Source organism: Olea europaea, unplaced genomic scaffold, assembly GCF_002742605.1.
Source record: "Olea europaea var. sylvestris unplaced genomic scaffold, O_europaea_v1 scaffold1575, whole genome shotgun sequence".
Lineage (NCBI taxonomy): Eukaryota > Viridiplantae > Streptophyta > Magnoliopsida > Lamiales > Oleaceae > Olea > Olea europaea.
The window spans coordinates 74,490-102,476 of NW_019233363.1; the positions used below are offsets into that span (position 1 = coordinate 74,490).

The following is a 27,987-nucleotide window of genomic DNA, read 5'->3' on the forward strand; positions in this document are numbered from 1 at the left end:
GTTTTGACCCGAGCCTTTCCCTCTATTAAAGTCCATTTTTCTCTTCAAATTGGGACCAAAATCCGCATTTCTCAATTCCAATTCAAGTATGTGCAGCGTAACCAAGAATAAGCGGAAGCGCGGCCGCCGGCCCAAAAACCGATCGCCGGTGACCACTGTCCTAAGCGACACCACCTCCTCGCCCACCTTAGCAGCCGATGACGTTGTCTTTTCCGTCAACAACGTTGAGCTCATTGACCCCACTTCTCCTCCTTCCTCCACACCCCATCGTCGCCGTGGCCGCCCCCGCAAGACTCCCAAAATCGACAGCTCGAAAACCTTACCCGTTCCGGTTCCTCCTATCGCTAATGGATGTGCTGCCATTGCATCGATTACTGCAGAGAACGCGGTGGCGAGGGTGGTCCCCTCGATGGACGCGGTGGTGAAGGTGTTTTGCGTTCATACAGAGCCGAATTTTTCTTTGCCGTGGCAGAGGAAAAGGCAGTACAGCTCGAGCAGTAGCGGGTTTGTTATTAAAGGTCGGAGGGTTTTGACGAATGCACACTCCGTGGAGCATTACACTCAAGTCAAGTTGAAGAAAAGAGGTTCCGATACAAAGTATGTTGCCACGGTTCTCGCCATTGGCACTGAATGTGATATCGGTGAGGTTAACATTGAATATTGTCCTTTATATTATTTTACTAAAACGAAATGATTGCATGTTATTCTATCAAATGAACTACGGTTATGGATGACAATGCACAGCTAGAAATGTTTTGAGTTTTGACAGTAATTCATTCATGGCTAATCAAGAGTGGAAGCAACCGCTTTTTCTTACTTTAAATCAATGCTGTCCTCTTGGTTATTTATGTTTTTAAAATTTCTATTAAGACGTGTTTCCATTTTGATGACTTTGCAATTTCTGAAAATTGATTTTGATATCTGGGCCAATCGAAGTATAATATCAGTCATTGAACAATCTTTGGAGATTATGGGAAGGCAATGTCTGGAATTATATTGTAGCATCCATATAATGGTGAGTTATTCCCTTAAGTCGCCGGTAATATGTCTCATACATGTCTATTATGCCGGTGGATCAGGTTGTTGATTTTAGCTTGGTTTGATTCCCCCTGATTTTTTATTTTATTTTTATTTTTGAGAGGTAATCCAGTATTTTAGTAATCAAATCATAATACACAGGAAGTGTATTATAAATATAAATCCGAAAGAAACGACATAAAATTGGACAGCTCATCTATATGCCTAGTAGCCACCGCATTAAACTAAGTGTACAATGTGAAATAAAACAATTCCCCCTGATAGAAAGTTAAAACCTTTACCTCACTCCCTTTTACTATACTGAGAAGAACATGAAGAAAGGAAGTGTTGGCAGTCTGATGGTACCTGTGAGAGGAGGGGATCAGAATAAAAAGCACTGAAAGATTGTTGATACAGAGCTTGAAGTAAAAAGATTGCTGCTAGTGGCACTATATGACTTCATATATCTTGGTGGTGATTGTTGCACCAAACTGTCCCCTGCATTTGTTATAGAGGGTAGCTATCCAAAAAAATGACCACTAATTATATAGTGCATTTTCTAAGAAAACCTTTAGAGTATTTATTATCCAATGTCAACTTGGTTCATATATTATTGCAGCTTCTGTTATAATAGAATGATAGATGATGAGTATTTATATGATGTTTAATTTAAAATGTTGATTTTGGTTTATACGAGACTGCAGCTATGCTTGCAGTAGACGATGATGAGTTCTGGGAAGGGGTGTCTCCTCTAGAATTTGGCGATCTGCCTGCATTGCAAGATGCAGTGACTGTTGTGGGTTACCCAATCGGGGGTGATACAATATCTGTGACAAGTGGGGTAGTTTCACGCATAGAGATTCTTTCATACGTCCATGGGTCCACCGAACTTCTAGGATTACAGGTCTTTCATTTATACGTTGACGATGTTAATTTGTAGCTTACAAACTATTTACTAATATCTTGTGAAAATTGATTATTGTTACAGATAGATGCCGCTATAAACTCTGGAAATTCGGGAGGACCTGCTTTTAATGACAAGGGAAATTGTGTCGGTATTGCATTTCAATCCCTTAAACATGACGATGCAGAGAATATTGGTTATGTCATCCCAACACCAGTCATCAGGCACTTCATCCAAGATTATGAAAAAAATGGAGCATATACTGGTATTGTCTTTGGCGTTCAACCTTTTCTCCACTGTGGGGGATTTATATACTGATATGAAAATAAGTCAAGTGGACATTAGAGGTCAATAGCAGAATTCCAAGAATTCAGAGAGAAAATCCTAGAAGTCATCGTACAGATAACATTTTGACTTTTCATTCAAGATATCTGAAGCATACATACCTAGCAGAATATCCAATCAAATAGAGACTAGTCTTTTTGCTTTCTAATTAACACTTGTGCAACTTTCCTTTGATTGATGTAATTGAATGCTATGACGTCTGTGGATCTCTTCTAATTGACTGATTGTGTACTATAGCATACATGTATCTTTCAAAAAAGACTGTACTCCATACCTGCGTATTCTAATGGAGACTGTGTACAGGCAAACTGGCTCCATTAGCTGCAAATTGATCATCATGTACACCTTTTTTTGCACCATTGAATGTAGATTCTGAGCTAGCGCACTATTTTTTGTGGAAATATTAACGAGTTCATTCTGATGAAAAATGATCCTGCTAAGTTGATTAAAGCGTGGATCTATTAGAATCTGTACTGACTGAAATGCAGGTTCTAGCCAGCCTTTGGCTTAAAGATGACCAGCTAGTCCGGTATTATTTCAGGAGCTTTTTGTTAACCGGTAAGGAGGGGCAGGGAGAAAGGGAAAGAGTGAGGGTCTGAGGGAGGGATTTTATATGCTATTTTTAATACAGATTTTATTTATGTATTTAGGTCCCATTTGGTACCCATTTTTTTCAAAATGCATTTTTCTCTCTCTTTTTTTCAACCACACATTCTTTATTAAAATAATCAACCACACATTTCCCATTAATTTACTATTCAAAAATGCATTTTTACATAAAAAGTCTCCCAAACACCCTCTTATTCTGCCATTTTCCACACCAGTGAGTGCTCATCTTCAATACCTTATATAGACCAGAATCATATTTTAATCCTTGTGCTGGGTATTTAAGGATACACTAATTGTGCTAAACATGGACATAAATATAGAAATAACTTCCTAACAAATGGAAAGGTTACTCTTAACATGATTTATATTGGATTAATAGTTAAAGTAATTTGATGTGGACGGTCTACAGCTTCTCAAGTTCTTTTAAGTATCTATGCCTCTTATACTCAGATGGATTTGTGTATTTACTATTCATGACTTTGGTTTCGTGTCTTACTTCAAGAAAATGACATTGTTTATCCAGATATCAGTTTCTATTTTGCCCTTTTTGGACAAGTCTTTCCCCAGTTAATAAGTTTCCGTTGAGTCCTATGTTATTTAATTGCAATATTTCTCTTTCATGTACCAGGATTCCCTATTCTAGGAGTTGAGTGGCAGAAGATGGAAAATCCGGACTTGCGGTTGTTGATTGGGATGAAACCTGATCAGAAGGGTGTTCGTATAAGAAGAATCAATCCCACTGCTCCAGAATTCAAAATTTTGAAGCCATCTGATGTCATCCTTAGCTTTGATGGGGTTGATATTGCCAATGACGGAACAGGTGATCGAGATAAATGTTCTGATGGTATGTAGATGGATAGATATAATTCTTCCATCCCATACCATCCCATCCCATCCCATCTCATTGCCTCCCTCCACTTCTTTATTTTCTGCTATTTTAATGCGTAACTTGAGCCTTTTTTTTCTCGCATCTCATGAATAGGTAATTTTAGTTGTTGCAAATAACACAATGCTTATTTTCGTTTATTACTTGTTAAGAAAGAAAAACCTCACAATCATGATGAAAAAATGATAGAGGAATTTTTATCAAGTCTGATTTAAGTATATCAATAGAGACATAGAATAACTGAGTGCTATTGTTCTGTTGATATAATTTTTAAGGTTTTGATTTGAGTCTTCTCTGGTGTTTAACTATCAGAGTAGTCTAGATATGAGAAACCTGAGTTTCTTTTTTTCTTTTTGATTAATTTAGGACTGGCAAACCATTTAGTTAAGCATCATTAAACGTATGAATACATTAGATACTCCAAGGTAGATATGCTATTGTTTCTTTTCTGAAATATATGTCAACTTGAATTTGGCATGTGGAGGTTTGTTTTTCTCATGTATGTATCAGCAGACTGCTTGCCTTGGGATTTTACTACTGCAAATGCTGCTCTAATGTCTCTTCCATGCTATATATGGAGATTACTTATCTTATGTTTGGAAACCGTCTTCTACTGTAGTAACACTGTAACTTTATTTGGTCTTTTTTTACAGTTCCATTTAGGCATGGAGAGCGCATAGGTTTCAGCTATCTTGTATCGCAGAAATATACTGGAGATAGTGCAGCAATAAAAGTTCTTCGCAATTCTGAAAATTTGAAATTCAATATCGAACTTGGTTCTCATCGGAGGCTCATTCCAGCTCACAACAAGGGTAGACCTCCCTCATATTATATCGTTGCTGGATTTGTTTTTACGAGTGTTTCTGTTCCATATCTCCGTTCTGAGGTGAGCAGTTTGCTTCAGATGTTAATGCATTATGGTATTCTTGGTAATTGCTGTAACTAGTGTGAGTTTCACCTTTTTAGCTTCATACTAAAGTTTGTAGCAAATAAATGTGCTTGATTGGTGGTGCTTAGAATATGAAACCCGTTCTGTTGCTTTTATCTGTTTTATTAATGAACTGAACAGCTGGAAACCTCTTATATACTGGACCGCAAACAGAATCCCATTTAGACAGCATCTGTACCATATCTTAAATCTTCAAAAAGTATTTATGTAACCAGGTTTATGTAATAAAGGTATCTCTACATAAGGAGAATTTGACCTTTTAAGTTGTTAATGCTCTACTCCCTCCAGATCACTCATGTTAGGTGACATTACCTAGGTCCTAGTCCATCAGTCGCTTAGGTTAGTTGGAAACTGGAAAGAGTTCTGTAACACAATTCATCGCATAGCACACAATTTGATATGCTGCGGATCAACTTCTTTGAATTACATTGATGATTAATTTTAGTAACTTCAAATGATGATGTGAGATGCTATTTAATGACTATTTTTTTTGCTAATTGAAATTACTGGTTAAGAAAAAAGCGGTGATGAATGTTTGTGTAGAAACTGAAGTTTTTATTTGTATGATTTACTTTTTCATTTCAACTCTCTTTCCTTATGTGTGTTAGAGTTAGGGAAGCGATAAGAGGACTGAAAATAAAAAACAAAGAAGATATAAGATTGCTAAATTTAGCCTTCTGATACTAGAATATCATATTTTCCTGAACAGCCATATTTGGTAGGGTTAAGGCATCCCAAGTAATTTTGATGTTAGGAATAATAGACCAGTCTGCATGCTCCCCTTCTCTCAGGTTGGTACCATGTATGCTCCAATTAACAATTAACAATGTGACTTTCATTTCAGCATGCATGAAAAATAGAGATAAAAAACTTACACGATGGCCCAAGCCCCTAGGGTACCAGAACATGGGGTGGGAGCTAGAGTGAGATACTTTAATTTCTGAAGGATCCTTCAGTACATTGTGGTGTCACAAAAATTGGGGACCGTCAAAAGAATGGAACTTAAAATAATACTACATGATCTAGTTAAAATTGGAAATTGCATACACAAGGACAAAACGTGTGTATTAGCTGCATATTTATTTATGTGTGTACATGTATGTGTTGAATGCGACAAATTCATCTATTCTTTCTTTTAAGGACAGACGTCAATCCATGATAAGTAAATATATCATATTTTAAGCCTACAATGAGTTTTTATGTTTCCATTGTGTCGAGTTTAAGAAAATGTATATGGACTACAAAATTAGTTCTGAGAGGGAACAGATGGAAAAAGTGCGGAGAGGGAATGTTAAATTCGTTTTGATTACGGATCGCTGTGTTGGTAGGTTTTGATTACTTAAAAGTATGAGAAATTTCACATTTTAGAACAATTCATTCTATGTGACTTTAATGAGCTGTCATTTTGCTAATTCACTCTGCTTATCATATGGTGAACTAGTCACATGTTGATCAGGCATGCTACCTACAAATTCTGTATCTCAGGCCTATAAATGGAATGCGAGGAACTCTTTTTGGGGGACCACTTGCCAAAAGAATTGAAGGCTGGGGATCTTTTTGCTGAGAAATATTGAGTTGGCTAAATTGCACATTTTTGTTGAGACTAGGGACTTTGGATGCATATTTCCAAAGAGTGTTTGCATTATGATATGCTAAACTCTTCCTCTAATCATATATTGCATTTTTCTTTTGTTCTAGGGAGTTGTTTGCTTTGACTTCTGGCCCCTACTGGGCGGCAATGCGTGCCAATTTCTAGATAGACATCTTCCATCCTCAGTTTTTAGGCTATTTCTCTTTTGCTCCCGGATATTGAGTTGGCTAAATTGCACATTTTTGTTGAGACTAGGGACTTTGGATGCATATTTCCAAAGAGTGTTTGCATTATGATATGCTAAACTCTTCCTCTAATAATATATTGCATTTTTCTTTTGTTCTAGGGAGTTGTTTGCTTTGACTTCTAGCCCCTACTGGGCGGCAATGCGTGCCAATTTCTAGATAGACATCTTCCATCCTCAGTTTTTAGGCTATTTCTCTTTTGCTCCCGAACCCACTTGCTTATGATACGAATTGCAGAAATCATGCGAACGTGCTAGGATGCTATGATTTCATGTTTTTAGTACGAGTTCAAAATTTTCCTTATGTTCATGTATTTTACAAGTTTCTTTAGCTTTCTGTATCTAATAGTATTATCATTATTACTTATGAGGGTTTGGATATTTCAGTTATACATGGGTTGCAATTTTGTTTTAATAGACACGAAAGGCTAGAATGTTACTAAAAACTTGCGCTATTTACTTTGATTCATATTTTCGTTCTTATGCCTTTCTTGTACAAAAAATTCCAGTATGGAAAGGATTACGAGTTTGAAGCTCCTGTCAAACTGTTAAACAAACTTGTGCATGAATTGCCACAATCTCCAGAGGAACAGATTGTTGTAGTTTCCCAGGTTCTTCCTTGCCTTCATTCTCAACCAATATTTCCTGGGATAAAACTCCCGCCAATTTGTCTCACTCTTTGTTTTCATTTTGAAAAATTTCAAAGGTACTCGTGGCTGACATAAATATAGGATACGAGGACATTGTCAACACTCAGGTTAGTGATTTCATGCAACTGCTTGTGGTATCACTAACTGAATTTCAAAATTAATTATCACCAGATTATGCTTTTTTCTTCTACCATCCTGTTTGTATCTCTTCTTCTGTTGTTTGGGCTTATTTAGGTTCATGCTTTCAATGGTCATCCGGTGAAGAATCTGAAGAGCTTGGCCAGCATGGTAGAGAGCTGCAACGACGAATATCTGAAATTCGATTTAGAATACCAGCAGGTGGGCGTTCTTTTTTGATTCATACTCGTGTATTAGTTCTTGCCAATTGTGTGTTTTAACACTTCTTTTTTTTTTTTGGCAGATCGTTGTCCTTCAAACAAAGACGGCGAAAGCGGCAACTTTGGACATCCTTGCCACCCACTGTATACCGTCTGCCATGTCAGATGATCTCAAGACCTGATATCAGATCATCATGGATGATTTTCTTTGTTACTTGATCGGAGATCATCTCTTCATATTTAGATATCCTAATTGCCTTCCTTATGAGGCCATTATTATAACTACTAGGCTATGAAGCAAATTGGCCGCATAGAATCAAGGAGGTGTCTCGGCTAGTAACTTAGGTTAGTTAACAGGCTTTGGGAGTTCCTGTTACAAAGAAAAACTTGAGGTGGAAAATATTATGTATTTTAAGAATTTTGAACAGGTATTAACATGGTAGGTAATGAAATGGATTTTGTTTTGGTATCCCCCTATAAATTGGGGAATTAATGAATGTAACTGGTCTCACATGTCTTCTTAATGCTATATGTTATTGTTCTTTCCCTTGATGCATGTGCTTCTAGCTTGTTGTGACCCAAATGTTGTAATAATTTCTGACTGGGTTGTGCCTGGTGGACACTACTTTCTTTACGGTTAAATTTTAAATTTAGTTTTAACCTAGTGTTTGTGATGTTCATTGTGCACTTGCATGAGCACAATTGAACAGAAATTGGCATACTATGAAACATAGTTAAGATAGGATATAATAATCCAAATGGTCATTGAACTTTGCAAAAGATTTTCACGAGATTATTGAACTTTAAAAATTATCTAAATCATTGCTAAATTTTGCAAAAAGTTTTCACGAGGTCACCGAACTTTAAAAATTACTTAATTCATCACTAAACTTTGAAAAAAGGTTTTTTAAGGGTCATAATTCAGTGATCTTCTAGGAAGTTTTTTGTAAAGTTTAGTGATTTTGTAGAAACTTTTTGTAAAGTTTGGTGATGAACGAGGTGATTTTTAAAGTTCAGTAATCTCATGAAATTTTTTTGCAAAGTTTAGTGATGATTTGAGTGATTTTAAAGTTTAGTGATTTCTTGAAACTTTTTTGCAAAGTTGATTGACCATTTATCTCGTGCTTATAGATATCTAATATGGGATCCGGTTATTAATTTTTCGATGTTTCAAGTACATAGGGCGTGTTTGGCATTTTGGATTGGATCACATACAGATTCTAGCATAAAATTAAATAAAATTATATTAAGTAGATAATATTTTGATGAATTAGGTGGATGATATTACCTCGTTTTCAAAAGTACGTTATTTTCACTCGTCTAAATTCATTTTCACCCCTCGTTGGTAGTGTGAATGGCATCCTTTTGAGTAAAAAAAATTAAAGAATACCATTTACCTTACAACCTATATCCGTAATCCACCACGTCATGCGCCTAGTAGTATCTGTTTTAATTTTTTACTAAATTCTTTTTACTGTCTAATTGGTGCTCCAAATTCAACCTACATATCCTCATATTTTAATACTTCATTTTTGGACGTTACACTTGTTTGTTAGTGATGATGCACAACTCAGAGACCAAATATTGAAGTGTTAGATAGTGAAATTGGGGAAAAATATAACAGTGGAAATTAGATGATGTGACATTTGTTTATCTATGTGTGCATTTTGATTATTTGAGGTCACTATATTCATCTAATAAGTTAATGATATATTTGATTGTCCGTTTCGATCTAGTTTTAATAAATTCCGAGTAATTTGGTTGTTTTTCATGTTTTAAGATAAGATACAAGATTCTCACGACGATTCGATCTTCAAATGCTCCATGTTTGACAAATTTATCAATAGAAACTACAAGAAATTCATGTTCGATTTTGATTGAATTTATAAATTGGTTGCCAAACGGAGGGCATGTAGAAATGTAGGGATTTTGATTACAATTTAACTTTCATGAAGACAAACTATAAATAAATACATTGATTCCGTTTAAAGATGGAAATAGTGTACTTGTCAAACCTTTGATTAGATAAAAAATGAATTGGTGCATTAAGTAACTATCATCTATTAACAATGGAAGAACCTCTGAAAATTCTCTGATAGTATCTACTCAATTGACTCAGTTGTTGATACAAAATTCAACAAGTTCAAATGTGCCAAATCGATCCATATGGAATGCATTGAGATAAACTCCACTATTGACCAATTCTTATTAAACCTTTTTTTTGTATAATACTATTCGCACCTTCACTACACTGTTGATTGAGCAGAATCCACCTGCCGGCTTCAAACAAATTTATTCATATTTATCAGTGTCTTTTCTGTTAGTCTTTTGAGTTTTGTTAGCACTCATAATCATTTCTCATTATCCATCACTGAAAAGTAACCTTCCAGGCAATTGGCATTAATTAGACAGCATTTTTGAGCATTTTAAGTCACCATTTTCTTGGATTTCAGATCATTAACACGATGGATCGAATTCATTTGTGGGTAGTCTTTATGGAGTTTATCGTTCTCTTATCTGTGACAAATGCAGAAACAGTACAAGTGAGAGAAGCACTAGTCCAGTTCATGCAAAAACTTGCTCCTGGAAATAATCCAGAAGAAAACTGGGGTTGGAATATGAGTTCTGATCCTTGTATTGATGCCTGGAAAGGGATTTCTTGTGATCAAAGTATGCAATTTGTTAAAAAGATAGTACTTGATCAGTTGAATTTCACTGGTGTTCTTGATGCTGCTTCTGTGTGTTCAGCGAAGAATCTTGCAGTGCTGAGCCTAAGCAACAATAATGTTTCTGGGATTTTACCAGACGAGGTATCAAATTGCACGCGTTTGACACATTTGTATCTACACGAAAATAGTTTCACCGGGGATCTCCCTGGATCCCTGTCAAGATTAAGTAATTTGAAGAGACTTGTTATATCAGACAATGGCTTCACCGGTGGGATACCGGATATTTCAAGAGTCTCGGGATTGCTCACTTTTCTTGCTCAAAACAATCAGTTCAATGGAGTTATACCAAAGTTTGAGTTCTCGAATCTTGAAGAATTCAATGTCTCTGACAACAATCTCAGTGGGAGTATTCCTGATGTTGAGGGTCATTTCAATGCAAGTAGCTTTTTAGGCAATCCTGGATTATGTGGAGAGCCATTGCCTAATGCTTGCTCTCCCCCCCCTCCTCCTCCTCCGGCCGAAAAGCAAGGTCTGTCGAGCAAGATGTATCTTATGTATCTCGGATATGCTTTTATCGGCCTAATTCTTGTGTGTCTCATTGCCCTCAAAGTGATACGGAACAAAAAGAATAAAGAGAAGAAGGAGATTGCGAAAAAGGGCTTGCAAACAGATGCAACAAAAGACAAGATTAGTAGCAGCACTTCTAGTGAGTCGAAAAGAGGAGGAAACATATCCGAGTATTCAATAACATCCGTTGAAAGTGGGATGGCTTCATCATCACTTGTAGTTCTCTCGAGCCCGGTGGCTAATGGGCTGAAATTCGAGGATTTGCTTCGATCTCCAGCTGAATTGATCGGAAGAGGTCGACATGGAAGCCTATACAAGGTCACGCTTAACAGCGGAATGACTCTCGCGGTGAAAAGAATCCGGAATTGGGACATTTCTAGAGACGATTTCAAGAAGAGGGTGCATAGAATAGACCAAGTAAAGCATCCACATGTAACGCCTGTTGTTGCCTATTACTGTTCAAGGCAAGAACAGCTCTTGGTTTATCAATTCCAGGAGAATGGCAGTCTCTTCAGGCTTATTCATGGTAAGTTATTCCTTTGTATCATTTTATTTAAAGAAATATTCATTTTTGGAACTTATTGTGTAGACATAGCATTGAGTTCACCCGAAATATTAGCATAAATATTTACCCAATGCTGCATTGGGGCTTAAAGATCTGATCAAATGTTGGACTCAGTAGAGTTAATCATATTGCACACTTATCCCCTCGACCGCAAATTCTAGATATATACATTTATAGGGTTTTTAATGTTCCTATTTTAGGGGGCGGGTTTTATAATGTTTCTGTTAAGACTTATGATTCCATCTTAAAAGGTCAACCTTTTTAAGAAGAGTAGTCCAAAACCTTATAAGTTGGTTTATTTTTCCATCTTCATTCGATGTTGAATTTTATCCCTTAACATGATCCCGCAAGATGGTGACTCATTTGAGCAGATCAATTTTGAAATTCATGTGCTTATTTTCAAGTCTTAATTGAATAGAATTACTCATTGGAATTTAATGGGTTCTGATACCATGCTAATTTTCAAGGAAAAAACTGATAATTAAGGGGCTGGTTTTGTGTGTGATAGACGCGAGAAAACTCGTATTCTTTTTCCCTATTATAGTGAAAACCGGCTACAAGTGTGGAAGTAGCTCTTATCTTGAGCTTGAACCACTACAAAATCTGAGTGTCTGCTTTGATTCTTTTCTTTCTTAATCTATAAAATATCGTAATTTTCTAACACATTGATGCTAATTTTCAGGATCACAAAATGGGCAATTATTTGATTGGGGAAGCAGATTAAGTGTCGCAGCCAGAATTGCTGAGGCATTGGCTTTCATGCATGAGGGACTTCAAAGAGATGGAATTGCACATGGCAACCTGAAATCCTCAAATATTTTGCTGAACAATGGAATGGAGCCCTGTATAAGTGAATATGGTCTAGCAGTGGTTAACAATCAAGATCAATCATTTCTTCCTCCTAATGACAGCTTCCAAGATATCACTTCCCCAGTAAACAACGCGTTCAAGGCTGATGTTTATGGATTCGGCGTCATACTTCTTGAGCTGCTGACCGGGAAACTCGTCCAGAACAATGGGTTCGACTTAGGCCAGTGGGTGAATACGGCTATAAGAGAAGAATGGACGGTTGAAGTTTTCGACAAGACATTGGTATCGGAGGGTGCAAGTGAGGAGAGGATGGTGAATCTTTTGCATATAGCTCTAAAGTGCATAAATCCATCACCAGAAGAAAGGCCATGCATGAGGGAAGTTACCGTAATCATAAACTCTATTAAGGAATATGAAGAGAAATCTCTTAGTTCTGAGGCCTGATATAAATTTGATCACACATAAAGTTCATGAAATTTTTCAGATGGCAAACTCATTTCGTTATATCTCATTGCATATTCTTTTTCTTTGCAATTTTTTAGTTCCTCTCAAAATGTAATAATTGTATGTTGATTCCCGTTTTACACTTATTGAAGACACAATTTAAATAAATAAATTTATTTCCTATGGTCTGAGACTAGTTTAAACAAATAAACACGTTTGTGATTCTACAGTCATTATAGGTGACGATTTGAAGATTTGTCATCACTTATTTATCAAAATTGATTATTCTGTGTACCCTTTGATATATATGCACCGAGCATTGATGTGGGTTTAGTTTAATTTTTACAACTTAAACGTTGTACAGTATGGTATTAGAGTAGGCAAAGAAATTAGTCCGAATTTCGTATCTCTCCATTTATGAAAAATATGCACGTCATAAATCTAGTATGATAAAGCAAATTGAGTGTTAAAATGCTCTTTTACACAACCTTACTCATTCTTATTAGTCATAATTATTCAGAATTCTGCACTAAAACAAAACGTCTCAATTATTTTACTTTGAACAGTGTTATATTTTAAATGTTAGTTCAAACGTATTAAATATGTCCTTATTCTGAGTAGAAATGGTTAAATAAATAAACTTAAAATATTATTTACAAATTCCAGGATTAATTCAATCATTAAGGACTGCATTTTGGACAAATTTCACTAACTCTTTCGTTTGTCCAATTGACCAATTATTGTTTAACCAAATAGAAAAAGACAATTAAACAATTCTTTGTACATTTTCCTTAATTGTAAACATAAACAAGTGAAAGGTAAACCACATATCTTCCTTCTCTTTCTTATTTTAACATAGATAAAATTAAGTTACGACGAGTCATGAATTAAATTTTGTTTTCAACACGTTTTTTATGTTTAGGTGGCGTCGAGACTTGGACGTATTCTTTTGTCAAGCTCTAATAATAGGTTAATTATCTTATTTAAAAGTTTAAAATGTTAGGACAGAATATCAAGTATTCATTTAAATCTTGTCTTCAACATGTTCCTTCACATAAAGAATGATTCATGCTTGTCTAAGATGTATATAATTTCTCATAGATAGGCGATGAAGAGACTTCAAACCAAATTGTGATACTACATTAACTATTTCATCGAAAAAGTTTAAATGTGAAAAATGAGTTGCATGTATTAACGTAAAATCTCGTAAAGTTCAAAGCAACTAAGCCTCTTTTGGGTAAATTTATAAATATTTATAAATAGGAATAATAAGAAAAATAGTACTGGTTCCCACGAAATATATGAATAATAATTTGATAAAAATGTTTATTTTATAAATATTGAATAAATAATTATAAATAAAATGGAATTCCAAAAAACAGTTAGATTTGGCGCCAGCAGCGTTGTTCTGGTTCAACTTCTCATGGCTCCCCGCTTTCTTCTCCGTTATTACTCTCTCTCTCTCTCTCTCTCAGAGGGTTTCTCCCCATCCATTCTCTCTCTATGATCGGCCACAGCTATGTCGATGATGAACAATTTCCACCGGGAATCCACGAAGCTCCTCCAGCACCTTCCCCTCCCCAAACCCTCCTCCCTCATCTACGGTAACAATCAACCATGGTGGTGCCAGATTCTCGACCCCAATGGCGAAATCGTTACCAAATGGAATCAAATCTTTTTAGTCACCTCATTAATCGCTCTTTTTGTGGATCCACTGTTCTTCTACCTGCCTAATATTAGGGCCGAAAGCTGTATGTATACGGACTTCGCGCTGGCCATTATTGTTATTCTGGTGCGCTCCATTGTGGATCTGTTCTCCGCGCTTCAGATTTTGATGAAATTCCGTACTTCGTACGTGGCTACAAGTTCTCGGGTTTTTGGAAAGGGTGAGCTTGTGAGGGATCCGAGGAAGATAGTGATTCGATATTTGAAAACTGATTTCGTTATTGATCTGGCTGCTGCTCTTCCCCTCCCTCAAGTAAGGTTTCTGTTTTTGGTTCACTTTTTAGCCCGAACTGAATTTTTGTGCACTCGATTATCTGTTCAGGATTTCTGCGTTCAGAAAAGTTAATTTTCTAATTTTTGAAAGAATTTGATAAGCTCATTTTCGATTTGAGAGAGAAATTAAAAGAAATGGAAATCCATGAGTTTGTAAAACAATTAAAAGCGCCCTATCAAATTCTTTCAAAAATTAGATTCACATTGTTAAATATGAATTTCTATAGGCTAGACAAACGAGGTGAACCAAAGAACTAAAAATCACGATATGTGGTTTACTCAAAAGTGGGGATACATTACACTGGACCATCCACTTACTTCCAATTTCAGAAAATATGATGCCATAGGAATGTATGAATTAGAGATATTTTGCACGATATTATTTATTCACACGTTTCCATCTTTAAAGCAAAAATATTGCAGCGACAGCTTGATTTCATCAAGCACTCAAGTGGAAAACTACCGTGCTTCTTCAAAACCTCTTGTGTGGTGGTTTTCCAAAAAAAACATGAAAAATTGATTCTCTTTGACTTCCAAGTGCATGCTCTGAAATCGAGATGGTGATTGGAAGATGTATTGACTTGAATTTCATTTAAATGTCCCCCTTTTCAATGATTTTGAAGAAGATACCATCATCTTTATGCATAAAGAGGTAATTGGCCTTGTTGTCTATTTACTTTGACTTCAAACATCCTGCAGAGCGAAAGTTTACCTATAGTCGTTTTGGTCAGTTACTTGATATCCATAAGAAGTTCAGTGATGCATAATATGACTTTTTGATCAGTTTTCCTTGTTTCTTTATTTCATGTATGCAGGTGTTCTTTTCTTTCATTTTTTAAGATGATGGTCACTAATTTCTGGTTATTGGCGTGTTTTTTCTCCTGTTTCATTTGGCAGTTTGTTGTTTATTTGGCAATGCCATTAGTACGAACACACACACGATCGGCTGCTCACACCAATCATGCCATTTCTTTGGTTATCATCCTACAGTATGTGCCCCGGCTTGTTGTTATTTTCCCTTTGAACAGTCGAATTGTAAAAAACACCGGGGTTGTTGCAAAGACTGCTTGGTCAGGAGCAGCATATAACCTCCTTCTGTATATGTTAGCAAGTCATGTAAGAACCAACTAAATTTGTCAACATATTAATTCTCTTTTTTCCTCCATATTTTTTCATGCAATTATATAACCTCCTACTGTTTTTGTTAAGAAAATGACAAAACTGTTGGATAGAATATGGATTTAGTAAATTCAATATAGTAATCATTCTTTTCAAATCGTTGGTGTAGGTTTTAGGAGCTGCATGGTATTTGATGTCTGTGGAGAGGCATTTTTCATGCTGGAAGCAGCAATGTAGGAAGGAGCAACATGGCCGTACTCCTTGTAGTATTCAATATTTTGATTGTCTACATTTCCCCGATGCAAGGACTGTTGCTTGGTTGAACTCTACAAAAGTCTACAGAAATTGTAATGCTCGAATCAAATCCACTGATTTTGATTTTGGAATGTTTGCTGATGCATTCAAGGATCAAGTTACTTCAGCAGATTTTGTAGATAAATATTTCTACTGTCTCTGGTGGGGTTTAAAGAATCTCAGGTAAATTTCTTGAGATCTCATAGTAGCTTAGCTCCAATCAATAGCTTGTCCAATGTACTTGCTGTGGAATAATGATATGATCTCAACCAACTTTTCTCATCCTTGCCTATGCAATACAAAATTCTTTGCCTATATAGATTGTACTTAACTGTATAATATATTTTCCTCAATAACTTATATTATATTCTGTTAGCAGCTTTTAGAATATAAACAATAAAGTGTGGAAGCCGTAAATTGTATCTCCAACAACAGCATTCAGATTCAAAGGTCTTTCTATGTAAATGGGAATTAGAAATTGAGTTGTCTAGTCTATTCAAGAATTAAACTAAACCTACTTCTCTTTATATTTATTTGAGTTATCTTTCTCCCATCAAAGAGATAAAATAAATAGGAGATAGATGAAAGTTACCTCCTGTCGGCATATGCCCACAATATACTGGAAAAACTGGTTATTAGTGACTTAATGGGATGAGTATTCTTAGAGGGATTTTGACCTTTTTATCCTCATGATGTGTTAATATAGTGACATGATTTAATGGATGTAGTCTTGAAATAACATATGTCCAACCTAATCTACTCCTGCCTATAAGTTAGACCTAAAAAATAGGCTTCTTTTCGGGGAAATTCCAGATAATAAGGTTTGCACTTTTTTTTTTTTTTATTTCTATTTCTTACAATTTTTTTTTTTTATACTTGTTATGATTAAACAGATCTATATATATTGTTTGGTTTACATAATTTACATCTCATTCAAAACTTTGAGTTCAATTTTCATTCAAACGCATATCTGCTACTCATGTTTCTGGGGAGGTCGAAAAGGAAAATATAGCAACATATTATCTAGAACCCAGATCATTTAGTTTCAGATGTTGAATTTGGTGTATCATGAGTCTCGACTTGCTATAGTTTGTGGTAGGGTGGGGGGAAGATTTCTTCAAATTACTTTTGTCAAACCATTGGCTTTGCAGGGAGAAAAGAATGTGGAAGAGGAAATTTGAAAAACCATTGTCTTACTTAAAATGTCTAGTAAATAAGGCCACAAGATGACGATCTTGACCCAAAACACACTATTCTTCACCTGATAGATCACATGCTACCTCAAAATCTCTAGGAAGGTTAGGGTGTCTTAAAGCTGGGGCCTTTGTCAATTTTGCATTTTTGTTAAGGTTGTACTTTTGGAATGATGGGGTCCAAAGGAACTCATTCACCCGTTTTCATGCACTAAGTGATGGGGCTTATAATTGTACTAAAGTCCTTAATAAACCTCGGATGAAAGAGGGTAATTATGGAAATTACAAGCTTCTTTTGATGTTTTTGTTTCAGGCCATTCTCGAGGTGCCTTAACTTTCTAAGTGTCAGCAGAATTGCATTCAGTAGATTCTATGAACCCTAAGAAAAGGACCTGTGGATGCATGCAAGAACATTCCCTGACGTTGGCACATATATTTTCAGCAGAGATTATGAAAGACTTGCCTAAGATGGTCTATATTTGCTCCCTGAGACCGATATTAAATTAGAATGTCATCGAAATACACGACAAAGAATTTCCCAATAAAATGGCACAAGACATCAATCATAATGCTCCTAAAAAGTACTAGGAGCATTAGATATCTGAAAGGAATAACTAACTGCTCATATAAGCCATCATGAGTAAAGGAAGTTTCCAATCACCTCCAGGTTTGATCCTAATATGATGGTATCCGTTACGAGTGTCTATTTTGGAAAACCCAGTGAACCCGACCAGCTCATCCTACAAATCCTCAATGCAATTAAACATTATACATATGTAGTTATTCTAATAGAGATATATGTAATGATGTAAATATGACAATATATATGTATGTATGTCTTTGCAAAAAGATAGTTAGGTGTTTTTTTCAAAAGAAATAGTAATTGTAGACTTCTTAGAGCATTTTTGGCTAAGATTAAAATTTGCTTAAACATAATAATAAGTAATTTTTGCTTCCAAACATGTTTGTATGGGTTAGTTTTTCTTATAAGTTAAACAAGCTACTTATTTCATAAACTAAATCTCTCTGTTTGCAGCTCATATGGACAAGGTTTGAATACAACAACTTATGTAATTGAAACAATCTTCAGCAGTCTAATTTGTCTGATGGGTTTAGTTTTCTTTTCGCTCCTGATAGGAAACATGCAGGTATTGTCTTGCGCTCCTGAATTCACAGTCATGCTATTGTCATATTGTCCTTGTATTATACTAAAACAAACACATATATCAGTTTTCTGAGCTTCTCTAATGTCCATTCAGTTATTTTTTTGCAAGTTATATGCCATTATTGGACACAAAAGTCTGGCAAAGTAAACTTCTTCGATAGCTTATACAATTTACAGCCTTGTAAATAAGAAGCAAAACTCATCTCATTATGTCCAGCGATGGAAAATAAAACATATTAGAAAAAGATGGCGAAAGTCAGTTTATTATTGATTTGAAGAAACGATTGTAGCAACTGAGAATTAGAAGCTATGCATAGTTAATTGATTTAAGGAAATAATTATAGTAACTTAGAATTTGAAGCTAAGCAACACTTCTTTACTGATTAAGAACGATTTTTCCTTGTGCATTGTGCTCTGGATGGTATTCTCTCCTGCTATTTAGTTTTTCATTAAAATGTAAAATGGTCTTGCATTTTACCATCTACATATTTCTATCATCAAGAAATTCCTACAATAATGGACTACAGTTGAGCTGGAATCAAGCTCTTCATTATGATACAAGTTCTTTATTAATGTAAATTCCCCAGCTTTTAGTGCTCTCTTGAATTTTATGGATTAGTTAAATAGGAATTGATTGAATTCATATCCTTATTTGCTATTATATAGGTACAAATCTTGCTCAAATGAAGATGTATTTGACTGTATTGATTTCTACAAAACACGAAAAAGAACAAGTTTCTGTGATACTGTGTGATTGACAATGGATAAATCTCTGACTTTTATATATTGTTTCATATGTGAAGACCTATCTGCAATCTATGTCAGCACGACTAGAAGAATGGAGGATTAGACGACGAGATACTGAGGAATGGATGAGGCACCGCCAACTACCTCCAGATCTGCAGGATCGTATTCGTCGATTTGTTCAATATAAATGGCTCGCTACAAAAGGAGTAGAGGAAGAAGATATTTTGCAATCTTTACCACTAGATCTGCGACGCCAAATTCAGAGTCATCTTTGTCTATCCCTAGTTCGTCGGGTGAGTTCATTTTCTTATTGTCTCCTATTTGGGGCCAAGTAATTTAGGAATACACCGTTATGCACTGAGAAAGAGTAGTAGTCTGAAACAACGTGCATCTGTTCGTACTTCTCATTTCTCAACTTTCAATTATGCTAATTTTTTATGTTTGTGTAAAAATATATCTTATACTTTCTAATTTTGTAATTTTAAGTAAAATTTTACTATCTTCCTTTATGGCAGAAGTTACTGAAAACAAAATATAAATTTGGTGATAATGTTAAGTTAGAAACTAGAGGCTCCCGGACCCTAATACTATAGAATCAAATGATCATTAAATCTCAATTTCTGTCATTATATTGCACTACCTTTATTTCTTCTTTAATTTATTGCAGATGCATTTTGATTTTGTTTCCAGGTTCCTTTCTTCTCACAAATGGATGACCAACTCCTGGATGCAATATGTGAACGCCTTGTTTCATCTTTGAACACCAAAGATACATACATTGTCCGTGAAGGAGATCCAGTAAACGAGATGCTTTTCATAATTAGAGGCCAACTCGAAAGCTCAACAACTAATGGTGGACGGTCTGGATTCTTCAATTCCATTACTCTTAAACCAGGGGATTTTTGTGGTGAAGAATTGCTAACATGGGCCTTAATGCCTGCTTCGAACGTCAATCTTCCAGCTTCTACTCGGACAGTTAAATCAATTACTGAAGTCGAGGCCTTTGCACTTCGCTCTGAGGACCTCAAATTTGTTGCAAATCAATTTAAACGTCTACATAGCAAGAAACTACAACACGCTTTTCGCTACTATTCTCACCAGTGGAGGACGTGGGGTGCTTGCTATATGCAAGCCGCTTGGAGACGGTGGAAAAGGAGAAAGCTTGCAGATGAATTAGCAAGACAGGAGAGCTTGTATTACATGCAATGGCCAGAGGATGAGGATGAGTATGCTGATAAACAAGAAAGTAAGGCTTCTGAAAATGCACAGCAACTTGGAGCTACCATACTGGCATCAAAATTTGCTGCAAATACCAGAAGAGGGGCTGCTCAAAAGGTCACATTTGTCGAGCCTAATGATTCTAGCTTACGACTGCCCCAGATTTTTAAACCGGACGAGCCTGATTTTTCTTGAGATCATAAAGCCACTGGAGAATCAATTGATTCTTAAATGGCATGAGTAGTCATGATATAACATATATAAGCATTTTGTAACTGATTTTGATACTCCTTTAGAGTCCTTGCTTGGTTCTTTGTAGTTGAGGTTTCCCTGAACATATGGAAACAAAGTAATGCTTTTAATTCATGTTTTAGATAACCTGTGAAGAGAGAACATTGCAAGTTTTGAGTTCTATTTTCAAGATTATTAATTTTCTGGATCATACAATGACATTGCATATTCCAATTTAAGATCTTGTTTCTGTTGCGGGACACAATGCTCTGGATGTCTGAACATGGCAAACTGCTATCGTAAGGTTTAAATTGCAATATCATGTTGTATAGGGAAGATGAGTTGACGTATGTAAAACCTTGACGATGTTATTTATTTCAGAGTTGATTGGGTAATTTCTTATGATTTGTTATCGTTAATCTATAGTTTTGTGGTTATGGTATATGTGGATTAAATCTTCAACTTTGAGAGATTGTGATTCTGTCATCTCGGAATTTTATTTATGTTTGAATTAATCATCTAAATGAAAAGAGTATGGGATCAATGATTCAGTGGTTGCCGTTGACAAAAGAGAATGTGTGTGTGGGGATAGAGGTGTAAAACAGGTCGAATTATGCGTTTGGAGCGTCCATGTCTAGGCCAGGACCATTCACTTTCTATGTTCTTTTTAGTCTTTTTTGAAGTTCATAAAAAAAAAAATAATAGCAAGGTTTAGTTCGCGTTTGATACTTATTTATGTAAGAACGAGAATGAAAAATATAACCGTTATGGGATCCACACAGGAGATAGAAAGTCTAATATGTTGAGTTGATGTGATGGATAACGATCATATTTTTTATTTTTGTGGCCAAAAAATGGAAATCAAACGGGAGGCTTAATATCCTTTTTGTGCTGCTTGGCTTGAAAGAAAAATGAGTTCCATTACTCTTCTTTTGTAACAAGTTCTCCCTTCAAACATGTTTTGTCTTTCTACATTAAAGTGCGGTATTTAATGATGGTAAGTCAGCAACGATAACCAAGTAAAAATTATGGCATGCAATGGTATACTACTGCTGATGTATATTTGATTGAAAAGAAATTGACCTGCCTATTTTGATCGGAAAGAATATGTCATTCGTTAGTGAGATTCTAAAATTGCGAATGCTTGGTTTGATTAGGCTAGACACTAATTTAAGTTGATAATAAATTTTAGCCCATTTATGATAGGGATTAAAATTTAGATTTTAATTTAAGTTAAAATCAGTAATTAATTTTGATCACATATTTCATGAAATTCACAAATTTTCAACTACGCATTTTATCAACTTTTATCAAAATCTATTATAAAACTAATCTTTATCTCCACCAAACATGGCCTAACTTCATAAAGTGGACGTATTAGGATGAAATTACTATTTGTTTCCATAGAGGATTGATTATGAAACTACAACAATAGGTTGAGATCTATTTTGCTCTTCTTTAAGAGTTGAGAACTAATTTTCACAATCTAATAACAGTTACGACGTCGTAGATATTTTGGCGTCCAATATAGCAGAAAAAACTCAACCCTCAAACTCATTCCCAAATTCGTGAAAACCAATCAATTAGCCGATTGCTTCTTTCGATTATCATCTATCTCTGTAAGTTAATTCCCTTCGCACTTTCAAAATTTTAATTTTGTTGTAAATTCACGTTACCTGCAAAACAGACACGCGCAACTAATATAGAAGGGGATAGGGTTGGGGGGTTTAACTAGAAATTTTGCTTCTACATGCTAATTTCTGTATAAATCCTGTATATTTACTGGAATATGGTATTTTTGTGTTGGGGGCTAGGAATGGCGACCGAGCAACCAAAGCCCGCGACCGAGGACCCAAAGATCGATCTATTTGAAGACAATGACGAGTTTGAGGAGTTCGTATTTAAAAGATTTCAATGAGCCACATTAGCCCACCAACAAATAAATTCAGTGTGCTAGCCCACTTCTAAAAGAATTTCTTTAATCTGTAGCCCACTAATCTCTATAATTTTAGGCCCAATAATATCCATTAGTCATTACCCATTTTCTTATTCAGTCCATTAATTCCCTAACCTTCTCCATTCCGTTCCTTTGCAAAACCAATTCAAATAATTCCCAAAAATAAAAAATTAAAATCCCTAATCTTAGAAATTTGCCCCTGCCTGCCCGTAGCCGCCGGCAGAAGAACCGCCGATTTCCGCCTGCCGGCCCGTGAGTGACGGACTCTCACCGATTCGCCGCCTCACGCTTGGCTGCCCACTTGGGTTAGGTTTTAGGGTAAGTAATTTACTAATTAGATTCTTAGAACATGAAAATCTTTCGATATCTTTTCAATTAATTATACTTGGTTTGTTGTATATGATCAATGTTCGGTGATAATAAGAATGAAGAAGCAAAAGGCAGAAATAATGGAATTTGTTCGAGGGCCAGACGCCTGGAATAATTAATTATACTTGGTTTTGTTCGAGATCTTGGATGATGGTTTTCTTGCTGATTGTTTAACACTAAACATTGAACGAGAATTTAGTATGAATTTAGATCTAGATTCTATTACAGATGAATTTTATGCTGTGAGTACAACTTCAGTAGTAACTTATATTATGAATTTTTTCTTATTTTATATAAATTTTATTAGTACATTAAATTTTTAAATTATTTTGCCCCCGTTATCAGTAATTCTTGGCTCCGCCACTGAAGACAGTAGACAGGAGAAGATGAAGCATAATGATACGCTCCTTCCGTCTACAGTAAAAAACAAGGAGCGGCGATCAGCCATCCTTGTGAAGCTCAAGCATCAGAAAAAGGTGGAGAAACGGAAAAATGCCAAGGTTCGTGAAGCTGATGAGAAAAGAGCTCTGGAGCTCGGCGAGGAGCTTCCTCTGAAAAAAATTCCTCGAACCATAGAGAACACGCGTGAGATTGATGATACTATCTGTAAGCCCGATGATGAAGAGCTATTTGCCGGCAATGATGCTGATGAATTTAGTTCCATCTTGAAGCAAGACTTTACTCCTAAGATCTTGATTACCACGTCCCGCTTCAATTCCACTGTATGTTATACTCATATATTGTTTCTTTACTTGTCAGTATTGTTATACGAGTTGCTAAAATATGTTGTTCTCTTGCACTTGACTGCAGAGGGGACCTGCTTTTATTACAGATCTTTTATCGGTCATCCCCAATGCTCATTACTACAAGAGAGGCACCTATGACCTCAAAAAGGTATTGAGTTTCTATCAATTTCTTCATTTATTGTCCAATTAAATTTGATTAGGATAGCTGTATGAAGTTAATTATGGAGAATATTTTCTTATTTTCTGCAGATTGTTGAATATGCAAAAAATAAGGACTTCACTTCACTCATTGTCGTCCACACCAACCGCAGGGAACCGGGTAAATTATTGCTCTAATCTTATGGAGTAATTATTAGGGCCTTCCAGTCTTTATTGATGAGTGAATTGATCCTATTGAGTTAAAACTGCAATACATTTGCTATATGTTAACGTTAAGTAAAATGCATAATCATCACTTACTTTGTGACATCTGGAATGACCTATTAAGAGTTTCATATTGTTAAAAGAAAGCAAACTGGTGGTGAACTGATATTGACTAGGTCACATAATGATGCAGTCTCTTGAATATAGTAAAGGTAGCTCAGTTTGGGAGTCATACTAAATGTTTCAACTTCCATGCTACACTGGATTTTTCTTGTCCAGCAGAAAACCAAATGACATAATTACATAGAAAAGCAAACAATTTTATCATTGCAGCACGGTGAAAGTTCACCTTGGATCTTTCCACCCAATTGATTTAATTTTACCTGATTGATAAAGGAAATAAAGATACAGACCTATAACTGATACCTTCACCCTTCGGGTATACAAGTGCCCATGTGATTTGTTGACATCTCTAAGGAAGGTTTTCTATTCTTGCTACATTTTTAAAGATATTATTCTCTTGGAGTATTTTTCATCTTATCTTTCCTCTACCCACACTCACTTATGTACACATATAGTCATGCACTTGTGGTTTGGGAAGAAACTGCGAGTTTCAAGTTTTGAAACTTAATTTGTTCTGCGATAAATATAAGAGATGCTATCGGAATGTTAAAGCCTCTTTTGTAGTTTTTTAACAAAGATTGATGTGTCCCAAAGTGGTCATTGACCAGAAAGATAAAAGGTCAAAGTATATAGGTTTTTGACTTGTTGGATGAGAGGGTTTGCAGCAAGAGAAATATGAAGTTTAGGAAGATAGGTTTTTTGAACTCTAAAAACCATAATTCTTGCATGTGTTTAATGGAATGAATGTACTTTATGAATGTGTTAATGGAATGAATGTACTTTATAAATAAAATATCTATTGCAAATCTATCTACTGTAAACTCTAGAATGTAAATCTAGACAATAGCATGTAAGCAAATTTTGTTATCTGTTTAAATTTTGAACACGATGATGAAAATTAGGATGGAATTTGCAGCCTTTAAAGGATATAGACCAAGTGTCTATCTTAGGTGTATTATATTATAGAATTCATCATACATTGCTCCCCATCTGATTTTCTGAGTTATCTTGGAAAGCTTACTTTTTAGCTACTTGCAGATGCTCTCCTAATCATAGGCTTACCTGATGGGCCGACTGCACATTTCAAATTATCAAGGCTTGTTTTACGCAAAGATCTCAAGGTCTAGCCATTCTTTTACCTTTTTCTTTACCCGTTTATCTTCATGTTCAAAGGGGACATCATGAAAATGGAGAAACCAATGTGGAGTAGAATTATTTTTCTCTATCAACTACTATCCTTTAATAATCTGTTTCTTCTCGTGACGTTGAATCTATATTTGTATAAATGAAATAAGTAGGGCACTGATCACAAGTGATGGCTCAATTCTTTCATAAGAAGGAAGGATAAATCTTTACCTTGCAAATTCTTCAGTGTTCTATCATTATGGGTGTACCATTAGTTTTTTATATTTCTTAATCTTGGATAGTTTCCTATTAAATGTGGTTTTATGTTGCTTTCAGAATCATGGAAATCCAACTAGTCATGAGCCTGAGCTAGTTTTGACCAATTTTTCAACACGTTTGGGACATCGTGTTGGGAGGTACTTTCTAGGTTTTCTGTGATACTCAATATAGTGATGTTCAGTCTACATTAGAGTAGTATGTGATTTCCGACTTTACTCATATATCATTATTTATTGCTATTTTCTCTTGGCGAATTATAGATCGTCTCTCTCTACCCCCTCTCCCTTCCCCGGCTCTTCGTATCTGTGTCTATATCCTATGTGGTTATAATTCTCTTACTGTCAATTCACGAAATTATGCCTGGTTATTTGAATTAGGATGATACAATCTCTATTTCCGCAAGTACCTAATTTCCGTGGTCGGCGAGTTGTTACCTTCCACAATCAACGAGATTTTATATTCTTCCGCCATCACCGGTATGTATCCTCAAGCTTTTATAATCCTGTGCGTTATATTCTTGACGGAATTTGTGGCCTGTATATCTGATTATTGCATATCATTTCATGTGAAGCTACATATTTGAAACCAAAGAAAGCAAACAGGCAGAATCAAAAGGTAAAAACAGCAAGGATGGTAAGGAGGCTAAGTCTAAGGAGAAAGTAATTGCCCGGCTTCAGGTTTGTGTTTAATTCTTTCTCTGTGAATGTCCAGTGCATTTTATGTTTATCTGTAAATGCCAGACCAAGAGTCTAGAGTTCTGGAGAGGGGAGTTGACTCAAAAGTGATTGGTCTAGAACTGAAAAAATTTGGAATTCTAATAGAATGAGAATCTAAGAGGAATCAGTAAAGGAAAATTTGGAGCAATAACCAAAAAAAAAAAAAATATATCAATTTTATGCTAGTAGCGCTCCCCCAAATATATTTAAAAAAAAAAAAAAAAAAAAATGCAAAGTAAGAAATTTGCACCCTTCAGCAGAATACCCCTGGAGTAAGAAATTTGCACCCTTCAGCAGAATACCCCTGGAAAGGTACCAAATAATGCTTGCATTTTACTTTGCAATGATAATTCGAAGTTATCTCTTAGATGATACTGAGAGTCTATTTTCAAGATCTCTGCTGACTAGTGAGAGAAAGAAACAGAGACTGGTTGGAAAGAGGAGAAAGGGGTGGTGGTTATTATGCAGTCCTTGTTTCATGACCACAATCCAAAAGTCATGTAACCTGACTTTTGATAAGGAAGGGGGAAAATAAAACAGAAAGATGGACTTTTGGTATTCCCTTTTATTGTGTATGTATTGAATGTGCATGCTTCATACGGAGTATTTGATGGTACAATAGATGAGATCATTTCTATTTTTTTTTTTCAATGTTTTCTACTACTTTCTAATCCACACAACCAGACGCACTAAAAATGTAGTTTGAACATGTGATATCTCACTTTTATCATCTCGAATATGTATATTATTCTTTGTCATTTTCCTTAAATAAGACATTATGTTGCTCATGATAGTTGGATACCCTTTTTTAAGTTCTGATGAAGAGATTGTAAGAACGGAATGCAATTACTAATAAAAACCTGTTTTGATTAGCTTATACCTCTGATTTAAGTGATACCAAGCAAACCTTTTAATTAAATATGTTCCAACGTAAATTTGATTTCAAAATTGCAGGAGTGCGGTCCTCGTTTCACAATGAAATTAATCAGTCTGCAGCATGGAACATTTGATACAAAGGGTGGGGAATACGAGTGGGTTCATAAGGTTATTTTCTAATTTTACTTGCTTATTTAATCGCATGCACAATCTCTTTTTTCGTCCCACTTAATTACTAATGGCTTGTTTTTCCTTTTTTTTTTTTTTTTCCCCCTGTGCCAGCCTGAAATGGATACTAGTCGCAGGAGATTTTTCTTATGACATGCCCTGAAACTGAGCTGTCGAGTTTTTTTTACCTTGTGGTTGAAGCCATTTGGAGGAAAAGAAGCTAATTTCCACATGATTTCACCGTTTTTGCGGATTTCTGTCTTCCTCAATTTCTCCCCTTCTTTAAAGTTGAGCTCTACTTTTGTATTTATCTGTTTTGCGGGAAGAAGGGAGGGATCTGATGTTGCTCTATAATGCTGTAAAGTGAGTAGATTTTTGTGCAATGGCCAAGAACCCCTTAGTTCTCTGCATTTGATATTATTTTATCATAATTTCACTATTATTCACACAATTATTGTTCATGATTCACCATTATTCAGATATTTCTTAAGATTCACTACTCTTTTTCATAATAATCTCGTCAAAAGTTTGTCAAAACAAACATTTGAAATAAGTGAAAATTGGCTCTATTGCCCTTCCTACTGTGTATAGATCTAAACGTAAAATTCCCTCAATGGTTGTTGCCTCTACTCGAGGGTTATTAAATCAAAGGTGTGCGACTTAACTTGGGACATAAGGAAAAAACTTCTCTCACTCCAAGCTTTGAAGCGGG

At 35.5% G+C, this 27,987-nt stretch overlaps 4 protein-coding genes across 9 annotated transcripts; all 4 read left to right on the forward strand.

The window, feature by feature from the left end:
- LOC111376902 (protease Do-like 9) lies at positions 1-8,085 on the forward strand. 5 transcript variants are annotated; one of them, XM_022999911.1, is made up of 10 exons: positions 6-641; positions 1,722-1,921; positions 2,006-2,186; positions 2,762-2,824; positions 3,504-3,719; positions 4,415-4,647; positions 7,055-7,156; positions 7,252-7,302; positions 7,430-7,534; positions 7,617-8,085. In XM_022999911.1, the coding sequence occupies exons 1-10, from the start codon at positions 89-91 to the stop codon at positions 7,713-7,715; spliced, it is 1,803 nt and encodes a 600-aa protein (XP_022855679.1). In that variant the 5' UTR covers positions 6-88; the 3' UTR covers positions 7,716-8,085. The 5 variants fall into 5 exon arrangements, with proteins under 5 accessions (XP_022855684.1, XP_022855679.1, XP_022855682.1 ...); XM_022999912.1 differs by having other exon boundaries at positions 10-641; positions 3,504-3,695; XM_022999914.1 differs by lacking the exon at positions 2,762-2,824 and having other exon boundaries at positions 8-641.
- A 2,015-nt stretch (positions 8,086-10,100) lies between these two features.
- On the forward strand, positions 10,101-12,588 carry LOC111376894 (probable inactive receptor kinase At2g26730). Its single transcript, XM_022999900.1, has 2 exons — positions 10,101-11,295; positions 12,017-12,588. Exons 1-2 carry the CDS (start codon positions 10,101-10,103, stop codon positions 12,586-12,588), a joined length of 1,767 nt encoding a protein of 588 aa, XP_022855668.1.
- A 1,398-nt stretch (positions 12,589-13,986) lies between these two features.
- LOC111376904 (cyclic nucleotide-gated ion channel 18-like) lies at positions 13,987-20,769 on the forward strand. 2 transcript variants are annotated; one of them, XM_022999917.1, is made up of 6 exons: positions 13,987-14,566; positions 15,484-15,702; positions 15,875-16,182; positions 18,229-18,340; positions 19,161-19,397; positions 19,795-20,769. In XM_022999917.1, the coding sequence occupies exons 1-6, from the start codon at positions 14,108-14,110 to the stop codon at positions 20,515-20,517; spliced, it is 2,058 nt and encodes a 685-aa protein (XP_022855685.1). In that variant the 5' UTR covers positions 13,987-14,107; the 3' UTR covers positions 20,518-20,769. The 2 variants fall into 2 exon arrangements, with proteins under 2 accessions (XP_022855685.1, XP_022855686.1); XM_022999918.1 differs by lacking the exon at positions 15,484-15,702.
- A 1,600-nt stretch (positions 20,770-22,369) lies between these two features.
- On the forward strand, positions 22,370-27,736 carry LOC111376895 (ribosome production factor 1). Its single transcript, XM_022999901.1, has 11 exons — positions 22,370-22,450; positions 23,020-23,125; positions 23,225-23,601; positions 23,690-23,773; positions 23,875-23,944; positions 25,150-25,232; positions 25,573-25,652; positions 25,893-25,991; positions 26,087-26,192; positions 27,186-27,275; positions 27,390-27,736. The coding sequence occupies exons 1-11, from the start codon at positions 22,370-22,372 to the stop codon at positions 27,426-27,428; spliced, it is 1,215 nt and encodes a 404-aa protein (XP_022855669.1). The 3' UTR covers positions 27,429-27,736.
- Positions 27,737-27,987: the final 251 nt, after the last annotated feature.